This window comes from Pterocles gutturalis, unplaced genomic scaffold, assembly GCF_000699245.1.
Source record: "Pterocles gutturalis isolate BGI_N339 unplaced genomic scaffold, ASM69924v1 scaffold24410, whole genome shotgun sequence".
Taxonomy (NCBI): Eukaryota; Metazoa; Chordata; class Aves; order Pterocliformes; family Pteroclidae; genus Pterocles; species Pterocles gutturalis.
Window position 1 is genome coordinate 1 of NW_010141496.1, and position 11,099 is coordinate 11,099.

Sequence of the window (11,099 nt, forward strand, 5' to 3'; positions counted from 1 at the left end):
TGGCAGGGTCCAAACGCCTCGAGGTACCGGTCTCTGTTCGGAAGACCCCTCGGGGTGTTGCCGGGGCTGCTCGCCCCTCAGGTGTGCGATGTGTTTCCTGATGCAGCGACCCTCGGAGCACGCGTCGCCGGGGTGTGTGGACGGTAGGACATGGTGGTGGCTTCGGATCTTTGGCATCTGTTTAATGCATTGTGGATTCATTATGATGGGTTGATAATAGGATACTTTATTCCTCGGTAGTATCTGTGGTTCACTGCGCGATACTTTTGTTCGTGCTTTGCACCGCAGTCGATGTAGGTTTCAGCTGGATCAATGGTGGTGCTGCAAAGGGCTGTTCAGCGTGGGAAAGGGATCACAGCTTGGGCGTTGGGCTTTGGTTGTGCAGATAGCAGAGGAGCTGAAGCTGTACATTCACGTTAAACCCATTGTCAGGGTTGGAGAATATACTGCTGGCAACTGAGGAACAAAGTGATACAGTGATTTTCCTCAAATCACGTAGGAAGTATGTGATCTCACTGAAAAATTAATGATCTTTCGGAGTATTAGTGACTACTGGTCTGGGCTGCTGTTGGCTGCAAAGGAGAGGATACTTAGGGGTAATACGGTCTGGATCCTGCTTGTACTGATGTTGTCATCTCTGGGAAGCAAAGGATGTTAGCCAATGTCTTGGGGATATACAGGCCTTCAAGAAACAAGTTAATTACTTCCTAAAGTTACCTGGAGACCTGTTTGTCTACTCTGAGCTTTATTTTTATTTAAATATTTCAAAACAGAAGCAAAACATTTAAAATTAAACATCTGTGACATGAGAAAGTAGCTCTTTCATCTGCTCTTTCTAGTGCTGGATCATTTAAGGAGTCAATGCCATGTAACTCTGAACTTGTGAGGGGCTGCGTGTTAAAGGTGGTTTTGGTTAGCCCTTTAGCGTATTTGTAGTACTTCAGCATTTAATAATTATTAGCAAAAAGCATTTATTTAGAAAGGATTTAAAAGCATCAGTTGAGATGGGATAGGTTTGAAGACACAAACAGTCAGAAGCAGTACAGCCAGTTCAGCGGTGCAGCTGGGCCTGCTGCTCTGCGACACAGGAGCTGTCAGGGCTGTCCCAGTCCCAAACTTTATCTCTCCTGGCTTCAGTTGAAGTGTCTGTCTTGTGCCCTTGTGCAGGTACTGGAACCTGTGTGCTAGCACAGTGAGGTATTTCAGGAAGGTGATCCAGCTGAAAACTAATTTGCTGTGGCACAAAGTGACCAGGACTGATTCACTGTGCAAGTACTTGAGCGATGGGGCTGATGCAAGAAAACAGGCCTGCTCATGCGACTGGAACAATTGCTGTTTAGATCCGGACACGCTGCTGTGGAACTTCATCCCAAGGCTGGACTTTAAGCTGGCACAGTTGCAGGAAGAAGCAGTGCTTCTTGCCTCACTCTTGTCCCCGTGCCGCTCCCATCCTTTCCTTGGCAGATCTCCCTGAAGGGTGTGTTTCAGAAAGCTGGATGCAGTTGGAAGATGTCGTGAGTTTTTTTGTCTGGGTTATGTTTTTACCCAGGGTAGATCAAGTTCCACTTTTATAGTGGGGTCTGCAGATGCACAAGTGGGCGCAGGCAGGAATGAGTACTTCTTGTTGGGAGAAGGTGTGTCTGCTTCTCCTTTAACTGGGCTGGTTGATGCTGGTTCCAGGTGTTCATCAACCTATGGCCTGTACTTCAGGCAGGCAGTGTTTGACAGGCAAAGCTTTTCTGCCAGATGTTTGTTTCCACTGCTGTGTTCAGTATGCAATTCCCCTTGTTTTATTTATGCCATTGTTTGTGGAGTCATGCTGCAAACTGGATTGTTGAACTGATCTTGGTTAAAATAACTCCTCTTGTCATTTGCTCAGGAACTTACAGTTGAGGACAGTAAAGAGACAGGGCAAGAAATACAGAGTGGGAATTTTTTCATGCCAAAAATGGTTGTAAAGCCAAAACGGGATAGTGTAACTGAACACAGAGGAGAAACAAAGAGAAACTAACCTTGCTGTGCTGAAGTGCTTAAATTTATCAGGCTACTGAGTAAACTTAAATCAATACGAATACCCCTTCATTTGATATGTCAATTTCTTCACAGTTTAATTGCTGTTGATTTACATACAACAATGTATTAGCTGAGAGACCTCACAGGTAATTTCTGATGCTGTTTTTTCCTAATTGCATCTGTGAAGAAGCCTGTGGAAACTAAAACAGAAGTGTCTGAGACTGGAGCAAGATGTATTTAGGTATAGAAAATGCACCAAATTAGCACAATGTCATTTGATTTTTAGATGTATGAGTCTGAGTCAGTTATACTGACACAACAGAGAGCAGATTTAAGCACCAGTAATTTTTCATGAGTTCACATGATTCTGAATGGATTCATGTGACATCAGTAGGCTTAGCTTGATTTAAAAGCTGTAACGTATTAGCTATGCAAACAGCTGTGAAGCATCACTTAAATATTTTTGGCTTCTTCTTTGCAAAGTGAGTACCTCTGCAGTTCCTGCACCTAATCTGAAATTAGCTATACTTTTGAGGTGATATATTTCCAGTATTCCCCATTAATATCTTACTGTAGCTAGACCACGTCAGAGTTTCTGAACAGTGATGAGTGATGGAACTCCTCTTGCAGAGGTTATGTCCTGATAAGCAATACTTCTTTTAATGGTTGACACTGCCTTTTAATGTCACCCCATTCCAGGTAAAAATTCATAATTTTCTTTTTTATATCTCTTGCTGTATTTTTTTGGGGTGTCTCAGTTTCAGCCAGTGCACAGCTGACAACTCCAATTGTGAATTGGTCTTTCACCTTCAATATTTTGAAGTTCATACAGGAAAATTTAAAGGACAGAAAATGATATTGAATATTTGAGAACTCTGTTAAAAGGAAATGGATTTTCTGAAGTGTGCCTGTGAACATAACATACACATGAATAAATGTTGTTTCAGCCTGACATCTTTTACAGATCCTAAAAAATGGCTAAATGAAAAAAGTTGAAGTAATAGCTGCTTTTGCTTTTTTTTTTTTTTTTTTTTTTTTTAAATCCAGAATAAAAATAAAGTTTAACCATAGAGAGCCATGTAATACTCCTGAGGATGAAGCCTATATAGAAAATTGGAATAACAGGTAGGCTTTTATGAGTAGATGCTGCTAAATATGTTGTGTGATACATTTGGGCAGGGCTTGTGTAGCTGTGTAGCATTCCTTTTCAATGAGTTAGTTCTAACCAGAAGGCTGTTGAAACTGAACAATGATGTAGTAGTTGCATGTGAACATGGACAGGGCTGTCATACCTATGGCAGGGTGTGTGACAGGCTGGGAATGAGGGTTTCTGGCAGGGAGATAAGAGGAAGTCCTTAGTTTGTCTTTGTTCTGCGAGTTACAGCTATTGTTTTCTGCTTTTCATGATTACCTTTGTAGTGTCTTGCCGTGAACTGGTATGGTTATAATGAGTCAGGTGCATTATTGTCATTGAATTAGTGCCTCAGTTGCAACTATGTGTTTCCCTCCATGAGGTTTTAAGGATTATGAATGCTGATAATGAACTTACTTAGGGTGGTATGATTTTTATGGCCTCAGCAGCATTTCTTTTGGTTGTCCTTGGTGTAAGGGAGATCAGAAGCTGTAATACATCAGTCCCTTGCAGGACTGAAGTGGAGGTTTGTGAACTGTATCCCAGGGTGAGATCCGGTATTTTCACCGTGGTGTTATATCTTCTGAAGAAACACACTTTTCCATCTTCACCAGTTTCCCCTTGGGATTTTTAAGGATTACTAGACAATACTTTTATTTCTACTTCAGAAGATGAGATCATTGGTGATTCCTGTACTGATGGGTGTTGGTAGTGGGCTGACAGGTAAAGATGTTTTTATCAATGTACTGTCTTTTTTCATTCTGATCTGTCATGAAACCATGAGGAGGATGCCACAACTCCTTCTTTGTCACTACTTTTGTTCTTTCCTTTAGAAACCTGGATATTCATTGTGGCCACAACTACTATTGCCCAGCTGGCCATTTCAGCTTCCTTAATAAAAGTATCAGCGTAGTAGGGATATTGGAAAAGTGGCCTTCTCTATATTAATAACAGTAGTTCTTTGATATGCGTACTTAAACTGACATAATAGTTTACTGTTGTTCCAGCTACTTATCTTGAAAATGAAATAAAAACTTGGATTAAAAGCAGTGGTTCCTAACCTATGAACTGTATCCTGCGTGCTGGACTCAGAAGTAGAGTACAGGAAACATGCTAAAGCCCAGCCAACTGCTAACCACTTTGTTATAAAATGGAGGAATTACATTGGCTTCTCTGGAGCATGACAGAGACAGTGTATGAGTTTACTTTTTTTCCTGGAGAAGACCTCCACCTCTTCCTGGTTGAATTGGTATTATCTACACTCACTTCTTCAGACTCTGTCCGTGCTTAGACTCTTCCTACCTGGGCTGTCTTCGTTCTTTGAAGTCTTTGGAATGGGCAACACACTTTTTCAGTGCCATTCTTAGACCTTCAGTGAAGTAAGTTTATGTTCTCTGCTCAATTTCTTTGTTTTTTGATAGATATGTTCTTCTTCAGTTTGTCTATTATAATGCAATAGCATTTCTGTGAAGCATTTCAATCTTCTTCTAAGAGTTGCACACAAATTTTAAAATGCTTGTACGCACAGTAAAAAAACACTTAAAGTTCATTAAAATTTGTACAGCACAGAAAAACAGGTTTCAGATTACAACGAAATTCTCATATCTTGGCTAGAGGAGCTAGTCTTATGAAACACTGTGCAGTGAAGGGCATTTATTTAATATAAATGAGAAAAATAATATAATGTGTTGTGGGAATGTTATAATTTTGACCCTGGCTACCAGCAACACACCACACAGCCGCTTGCTCACCCTCCCCTACCCAGGGATGGGGGAGAGAATTAAAGGGGTAAAGGGAAAAGACTCATGGGTTGAGATAAGAATAATTTAGTAACTAAACTACAACAAAACTGAAAATAATGATGATAATAATAATAGTAATATATACAAATATACAAATGAATGATACACAGTGAAACTGCTCACCACCCGATGACCAAGGCTCAGCCTGTTACCAGCTAATGATCCCGGAGCAGGGAGAGTCCCAGAAAGGAGATAAGATCTTGGGTATCTGAGAGAATGAGATGACCCTGAGAGAGAGAGAGAGCACTTCAGATAGGGCCTTATCTATGTACTGGGCATGATGTGCATGATGTGGAATAGACTACTGGCCAATTTGTGTCTCAATCCTAAACCTAAGGTCAAATCCTAGGTTAGTAACTGGGGCTGTGCTCCCTCCCAGCTTCTCCTGCCCCTGCAGACACCTGCACAGCAGAGAAGCTGAAAAGTCCTTGACTGTGCTGGCAGCAGCTATAAACATCACTGTTATCAGCCTTCTCCTCAGCACAAATCCATAACGTAGCCTCACATGAACTACTATGAAGAAAGTTAACTGTCCCAGCTGAAACCAGGACAGGGAATTATGCTTTAGTTGATAAAGGAGTATGAATTGATTTCCTGTGAAGTGCTTTGTTCTATAGGTCACTGGTAAAACTAGAGAGAATTAATAAAGATGGTACGTTGCACTACAATAATTAGGAAAAGCTGTTTATGAATAGGTGAAGCTGCACAGAGTTTAGCTTCCTCCATGATTTCTTAATTTGGGTGTGGTTTAATTAAATCTTAATACAGGAAACTTCAGGCTTTTGAAGACAACTGCTTTGTGTGTAACTGAGGAAATCCGTTTTCTCTCTGAGCAGCCAATAATAACAGCACTGTTACAGAGTCCCATTTCTGAAAAACACCAACTGGAAATATTTGCCTGTGGTAGCTACTTACTCCAGCTGAAGCCTTTCTACATCAGCTAGTTAGTGCTCCTCAGCCCACAGGGCTTTGGAGTCCTCCCTGGCACAGCCAGTATTATGACAGAGAATCCAGGGTCAAATTTTGATTCAACTGAAGCTATGGAAAGAAGTGGCTGGTGTCCTAACACTACCAATAATAAACATAAATAAGTAGGGAAATAATAAATAGGTAAAAAGATTATTAGGGATTAAGTCAAACTGATATATTTTTGAATTGCCAAGGAGTATTTTACAATTCTCACATTTGCCATTTGCATGACATCATCTGGGGTTCATGCATCTTTTTCAGAATATGCATGATTTTCGGACCTTTCCCCAAAACCTGGGAAAATCTTGAATTTGAATAATATGATTAAATTGTTGTGATTGTGGTTTGCTGTCCTGAAACACTTTACTGCAGGTGCTAGAAGGCATTGTGTGCCTTAGCCTGTGTGAATGCTGGTCCTTGCGCAGCTAATGAGGAACGATTCTGACCATATTGATTCAAGCATTTGTCAACAAAGCACTGAACTTTTTACTGTTGTTACACACCATAAATCTATGCCCCTTCCTTGGAGGGATCCTAACGTCTTTTGAAAAGTTGTGTACACCAGTGTCAAGGTTCAGTGTTCCTGCACGTGGGCGGTTACTTGAATATGACAGCAGCAGTAATTGCTGCTAGTGATTGAGTTTGGGGGCTGCAGTGCTGCTGTTGCTTGCTGGCTCTGAACCTGATTTAAAAATTAGACAAGGGAAAGGACATGGGTATTAATAGCGTTGAAAAAGCAAGGGGTTAACTCAGTCTCTTTTGGTTTTGTGTGGGTTTATTGGTGCCTGGCAGTTGTGTATTTTGGGTTTGGAAAGGACAATGGTCAGGAAATGTTTGTGGCAAGATTGTGTGTGTGCCACACCCAGAGGCCGAGAGAAAGCCCTTTTCTCCTCCTGCTTGTCATGTGTGTTTATTCTGGTAATGATTTACTCTGGGCAAAGTATGCTGCTCATAACTTAGCAAATATAACATGTTTTAGTGATCTCCTCCTGGGGCCCTGGGCAGGCTGCTCTAGTGGTTGGCAACCCTGCCCATAGCAGGGGGGTTGAAACTGGATGATCTTTAAGGTCCTTTTCAACCCAGGCCATTCTATGGTTCTATGATAAAAGACTAGTCCTAATGATTTACAACAGCAATAAAGAGTACCTGGATTTGACTGTGGCTGTGTCTACAAATTTCTGTATGTTTTCAAGTTCTGAGCTTTAAAGATCATGCTCTGAAGTGATTGTAAGAAATAGATGCAGCTGAAAGCCAGAGAACTCTGACTCCTCCTCTGATCTGACCCACCTGCTTGGTTAGGCCATATGGGCTTTCAATTGCACTTGACAGTTTTTGCTGCTGAGACAAAGTTTAGAAGGCAGCATCGGTGAAGATGTGGTTATCATGACAGATCTTCTTACTCTGTCTTCCTTAGTTTTTACTTATGTTTTGCAACCTCTTCTTTTCTTTCTTTCCCTTGTTTCCTTCTTTCTGACTTCTCTTTGACGTTTTTCTTTTCCGTCCCCATCTTCCCTGCTTTGCCTGTGTGCACAGGATGGAGTTCAAGATCTCCTGCAGTGGAGGAAGAAGCTGCTTTTCCCTGTGGTGCTAAGAGAAGTTAATCTAAAAGAGGCTTCCCAGCATGTTCATGCAACAGCATGTTGGTGATAAACAGGCTGCTGATCTGGTGTGGTCAAAGTTTGTCTCCCTACTAGTAAGGTAGGAGGGTGAGAATTATAAATTATCCAGGTCAGATTAATGCTGAATTACTTGTCCTTACATTTTGCTGTGAAAATACATGGTGTACCTTGCCTCTTACCCATTCCAGCTGCCTTACAAGCACTGAAGAGAAAAAAGAGGTATGAGAAACAGCTGACTCAAATTGATGGGACGCTTTCAACCATTGAGTTCCAGAGAGAGGCATTGGAAAATTCCCACACGAACACAGAAGTGCTCAAGAATATGGGTTATGCTGCACAAGCTATGAAAAAAGTGCATGAAAATATGTAAGTGCTTTCTAATAGTTTTCAAGTTGAGCTTACTAATCACTTTCTAACTATATTATCACTACCGTCTATTTTATGAAGTCAGCTAGTTTTGACTTCGTATGTGGTTCAGACATTTAATATCAGGAATGCTATTGGTGCTATAGTGTTATGTTTGGCAGAAAAATATCTTTTGTTAACAGCAAGTCTAGAAGGAACTCCCACTAAGCAGAGAGATCTATGTGGTACCTGGTTTTTTGAGTCTGCCTTGGCAGTAGAGACTGGCTTCTGCCCTCAGTTTTTCCAGAAGAAAACTTAGTTGAAGAAACTAAGTGGACTTTTTTCCTCCAACTCCATAAGCTGGACTGTGTGATTCAAAGTACTAATTACACCTGAATAAAAGAGAGGGTAAATCTTTGGTGTGTATAGTATTTTTATATGTCCTATATTATTTCATGAGGCATTTTCCTGCCTGAATAAGCGGTTAAATCAGAAAGGTTATTCTGGGAGAAGTAAACAAGAACTGGAACAATACTGAAGTTAACAATAAGGGAAAGCTTTTAGATGGGGTATAGTCTTGTTAAGTTCCCCCCAGTTCTGGTGAAAGCTTAACATCAAAAAAAGATCCACATACAAAGATATTGACCTGGAGAAGGAGGTGGGATCTGCCCAGGGAATGTGACTGTTGGCACAGAGAGGGAGAGAGACACAGACTGACTGCTTCACTTTCACTTTTCTTCTAATCCTGAAGTGGAATAAATTGGACTGGCTAAAACACACAGAAGCTTGCCAAGAAACATTAAGGTGTAGGTGAGGGAAATTATTCCCTGTGAGTTCTGCTGTTTATACAGCCATGGGCATAAAAAGTAAATAGGGTCTGTTCAAGTTTTTCTGAGTCTCTTCTGTAGGATTTGAATGATGTATCTTTAAAAAATGTTTCAATGTTATCTTGCCAGGGACTTGAACAAAATTGATGATTTGATGCAAGATATTACTGAACAGCAAGATGTTGCCCAGGAAATTTCAGATGCTATCTCAAACCGAGCTGCCTTTGGTGATGAGTTTGATGAGGTTAGTACTTGTTAAGCCTGTGAGTTTTAGCTGTTAAATGATTCCATAGTTATTTTGTTGTCCAGTGGCTTGTTCCAGTGGTTGGTTTCTCAAAAGGTATGGATATGGAATTCCTTCATTCTAGCTTACACTATTGAGGATATTTTTATATGTTAATATATCCATAAAATTAATAATATACATCATATAATAAATAAAATTTCTATATGTGTAAAATAGAAAATATTTTTTATTTATCTGTAAACTTGAAAAAGGTGATTTTAACTGCACTCCTGTAGTTGTTATTCTCATTTGTACCATGGAAAGAGGAGATCACTAAAACATGTAATTAGTAGTGCTGCAAGTGGACACTAAAACATATAATTTTTTATGCTCCAAATAGACATCCATTTGACTAAGCACATGTTCCTGTGCCATGGACAGACTGCTGTTCCCAATTCTGAACATCAAACATTTTTTTTAAAGTCTTTTTTGGTGCTTGGAGGTGCAGGTCCTTTCCTTGTTTTCCAGGTTTTCTACAGAAGTAGATCCATGAGGTAGAAGTAATGCCTGTTGGAGGCAATAAGGCTTTTTCCTTGAGCTGTTTTCATCTGAAACCCTTACAAGGCACTTGGGCTCTTCTGAAAATTTGTTAGAGTAGCTTTCATCCAGTGTCCCTGGACTTGATTTCGTATATCTAAGCAGGACATTACTTATTTCTGATCCAACCATGGCTGAGGACTCAAGGATCAAGTACACTCAGGATTCCTGCAACCTGTAGAACGCAGAGCTAGGAATCAGGTTCAGTATCACAACCAGTTTGGTTTTGTTTTTTAACTATGTTTTAAAATGACCAAGCACTGGGGATCATTTGAAGAATGTCCTAAAGAATTAAACAATTAATTCTCTCCCCATCTAATTTGTTCCCACATGCCCAAATGGATAACAAAGAAAAATACCTATGCTCTATCATATTTGCTTGTTTGGGGGCAGGAGAGGTTTCATTCAACAGCTATAGTTTGTTGAAAATAGTAATTATTGTTTGTATTTTGTTTCCATTAACTGCTTTCCTATTTTTCCACTTTGCATGTAAATAGGCTATTCAAGAAACATTTAATTGGTGCTGGCATAAGGAATGGGATTTGGCCTGTATAAACTGGCCTTCAAACAACGGAAAAGCATACTGCCATCCCAAACAGCTGTACAGTGTCACTTACTTTTCATCAGTGCTTCACTTTTAGGAGTCTGGACTTAGTAACCACGTTGTAGATTGACCAGGAAGTTCCTAAGAGATAGTAGTCTAAGCTGATGGGCATGTTTTCTGTTCTGGGATAATAAGCCACTGTCACATGGAGCATCATTGTACCAGCACTTGCTTTTGCATAGGAGCCTAATAGTTACAGCATTTGTCCAGTGACTGGGAAACCTGGTTTGCAGGCCACTTCATCTTAAGAGCCCTAGAATCGGTGACTTAATTGCTAGGTTATGAGGTGATTTGTGTTGGAGGATGACATTTAATTTTTTTTTCTGAAGGACATTTTGACTACACGTTTGGATTTCCTCTTCACATGTGTGTCATGGGTGTAAAGAGATCGTGGAAGCATGTAACTTCTGCTGCTCCAGATGGACACAAAAACATAAGGGTTCTTCCTCCCTGGGTTGACGCAGTGTGTGTCATGAAAAATGCAAGAAAGCTCTGTCCTACCTGATTAGGATGCTTACTGGGAGGGGTGACCCTTGCCTGGAGGCCTGTTTCTGATAATCACATGCAAAATACACCTATTCCAGTGAACAAAGTCTGAAACCTGAGAGTTCCCATGATATCTTCCCTCTGCTCTTGTTGTGACCTAGGTTCAAGAGGAGAAAGTGGATTTGGTGTTCTGTTGCAGTAGTCCACAGCCTAGTTGTAGAGCAATGCCAGAGTTGTGGGAAACATAAGTTAAATCCATGCTTGAGGATTAGAAAAACTTAAAACTTGGGTTTAAAACTTCAAGACTAAACATTCTAGCCATTACACTATTGTGTTAAAAGTGCAGGGGTCATGATCCCTGTTTCCTTAACTTTTTTTTTTCCCTTTTTTTTTTAAAGAGCCTGTAGTAGCTGACACACCTCTTAGTTGTTTACTTGTTCAGCAGAGGTTGGTAAGGACTAATTTGGTGTGAAAGAGTG

At 40.5% G+C, this 11,099-nt stretch overlaps 1 protein-coding gene across 1 annotated transcript in view; it reads left to right on the top strand.

Annotated features, from left to right (window-relative positions):
- Nucleotides 1–7,723: 7,723 nt before the first annotated feature.
- Nucleotides 7,724–11,099, top strand: part of LOC104469521 (charged multivesicular body protein 4c-like) — a gene marked incomplete at both ends in the record, with an annotated part of 4,333 nt that continues 957 nt past the window's right edge. Inside the window, 2 exon segments of the mRNA XM_010084057.1 lie at nucleotides 7,724–7,901; nucleotides 8,837–8,951. Coding sequence (XP_010082359.1) covers nucleotides 7,724–7,901; nucleotides 8,837–8,951 — 293 coding nt within the window.